At 43.7% G+C, this 2,607-nt stretch overlaps 1 protein-coding gene across 2 annotated transcripts in view; it reads right to left on the minus strand.

Moving 5' to 3' along the window:
• Nucleotides 1–1,798, minus strand: part of LOC106525148 (delphilin) — a 37,855-nt gene extending 36,057 nt beyond the window's left edge. For both annotated transcript variants that reach the window (XM_014019273.1, XM_014019272.1), the window contains exon 1: nucleotides 1,494–1,798. In XM_014019273.1, the coding sequence (XP_013874727.1) occupies nucleotides 1,494–1,798 (305 nt within the window). The remainder of the gene's footprint in view (nucleotides 1–1,493) is intronic.
• Nucleotides 1,799–2,607: the final 809 nt, after the last annotated feature.

Raw genomic sequence — 2,607 nt, forward strand, 5'->3', positions numbered from 1 at the left:
TCTTTCTTTCTTTCTTTCTTTCTTTCTTTCTTTCTCTCTCCACCTCTGTCATCATCCGTCCCTGCCTCCTTGTAGCTCTGGTAACATCACCTCCTATCATTGTTCACTCAGGCAGCTAAAGGTTTTCTCCCTCTTACAGAGGAAGACAGGTTCTGGTTTAGTCCATCAGCTCTGTGTGGGAGTACACYGCCGCTCCTGTGATCCTGTACGTCCATTGTGGTGTCATTAATTGGACAGCTGTGTAATCAGCATGTTTGTAGGCGGAGGACGAGCAGCAGATGGTGAATGATCAGTGAGAATGGAGACAATGGAGTCTTTTACTTTTAGAGAGGCTGAAATGTGTGATTTTTAAAAGCTAAATCTGTGTTTTTTCAGTCCTAAATTGTAGAGAAAACACACAAAAACTGATTTAATGTGTAATAAGTGACGTGCAACAAGAAGAGCAGAAGCTTTAAAAGAAAGGAAACAAAACGTGTCTCTTTCTTAAACATTTTTAAACACTTTGCTAGTTGATAAAAACTTCCAGCTTCTATCATATGAAATGTTAGTTATATCCATAAATTATAGCCATTTTAGTATTGATTAGCTGTGGCAGCCATCTTGAATAGGATCAACTCCAAAAGTTAAGACAGTTTGAAAAGGAGGCTGTGTCCAAATTCAGGGGCTGCATCCTTCAAAGAWCCCAGCCTACCCGGTTCAGGTGGGCCGCATCCTTTGTCGACTACAAAGGCAGGAAGAAAGTGTCTGTGAATTTGGACGGTCTCGTCTCCTGCTTTCATCAAGTCGACCCACAATGCATCTTGGGATAGGGTGGGCCAGGAAGGAGCGGCAAGGAGGATGCATTTGTGGGCCGCAATCGGAAAAGTATTTGAATTTGGACAGCCTTCGGCATGGCGCAGTGATGTACGCGGCTGACAAATTCAGCCTCTGAAGGATGCAGCCCCTGAGTTCGGACACAGTTACTGATTAATGAATATTTCCTGAAAGTTTTATAAAAAATAAAAACCTGTTCAGTGGTTCCTGAGATATTTTGCTAACAGACAAACATGGTTGAATCCAACATTTAATGCTAAAGTTTTAAGCATCTTGCTCAACAAGTGGAGCCAAYAGAGAACATGTGTTGTCAATGACTCTCAGCTACTACCACACCAAATGTTAGCTCAATAATTGTAAAACTGCATTTTAGACATTTTTGTTTGGAATTTAAATTTAATTGGCCCAATAGATTATGAGATATTTTGCTAACAGACAGACGGAGCTGACTCTAAATAGTCAATGACAAAAATTTCTATAAGAATGTTACATAATTAGTTTAGCGTTGGTGTTTTTGTGTTCAGTCATCTTAACTCAGGTTGACTCCAGAATTTAAATCCAATGATTAGTTTCTGCAAGTTTCATTAAAATCCTTTATGTGGGTCGTGAGATATTTTGCTAACAGACACACACTMAAACAGCAACAAATAAATCCTAAAAACAAAGAGGTTGGCCCTCACCTCTGATTGGGTCCGAGGGGGGGATGCGTGGGTATTCCGGAGACGGACTTCCTCACCCCTCGGTCTTTCTCCGCTTCTCCTCTCCCTCCGGGTTCCCCTCCCGGTTCCCCTCCGTCCCTGGGCACGGAGCTGGCCCGTTTGGACCCGTGGCGGCGGTCCGAGTGATCCTCGCTCCGACTGCGCCGGATCCTGCCCTGCGGCTCGCTGATGCTTTTGCTGCGGCAGAGCCTGTTGATCACGTTCTGAGAGACGGACTCGTCGAAGCGCTGCCGGTGCTTCTTGGGGATGAAGATCCTGGCAAACATAGTGGCATGTGAGGGAGATTAATTTAAAGACTTAAAAATAAATACCTCAAAGGCCTCTTGGGRAAAAAAAACAAGTTGAATCTACATCTCAGTCCATTTGGTAAACCATCCAAATTTAGATTTGGAGAGATGTCAGGAGAAGAGAATAAACTCAACAGGGTTCCCCCCTCATGTCTGAGCTCAGAGGGGAGAAAAGAAAAGTTATTTTTTCCCACTGGCAGGTGGGGAGTGTCGATTTATCCCCCCGAGAAAAAAAGAAATTCTGCTGAATTCAAAAAAAGAGAGAATAAAATTCTAAAAGAGATCTTTGAGGAGTGAAGCGCTGAGGAAACCGTGGTGCCTGCTGGAGTCAGACTGCTGCAGAGTGAAAAATCAGAGCCAGAACACAGCAAATGAAAAAAAAAAGGTGTGGGAGTGAGCGAGCATGGGATTTCTCCTCCGCTGTCTCTATCTCTCTCCATCTTTAGCAACTCATTCTTGTTTCTCTCCCACACTTCCGTCCACAGCTCACCTCTGAGCCACTATGTTAAAAAAAAATAAAAAACTCAAAATCTAAATATTATATTTCATAACCACTCTATTGTCAAGACTAAATCTGTTGTGTATTTTTCTGTCAGTTTGGATGTAACATGGTGTTCTATGAAACACAAAGAGCCTAGTTCAGAGATTCTTAACCCATGGGCCGGGGCCCAATTGTGGGCCGCGAGCGCCACCTTGAGGGCCTCCGCAGAGGGCCGCAAGACCGCATTGATTTTGAATAAGGTGCAATACACTTTCTCACCACTAGTAGCGGTAGTGCGCCACTCAGT

The sequence above is a fragment of the Austrofundulus limnaeus genome, unplaced genomic scaffold (genome assembly GCF_001266775.1).
Source record: "Austrofundulus limnaeus strain Quisiro unplaced genomic scaffold, Austrofundulus_limnaeus-1.0 Scaffold215, whole genome shotgun sequence".
NCBI lineage: Eukaryota > Metazoa > Chordata > Actinopteri > Cyprinodontiformes > Rivulidae > Austrofundulus > Austrofundulus limnaeus.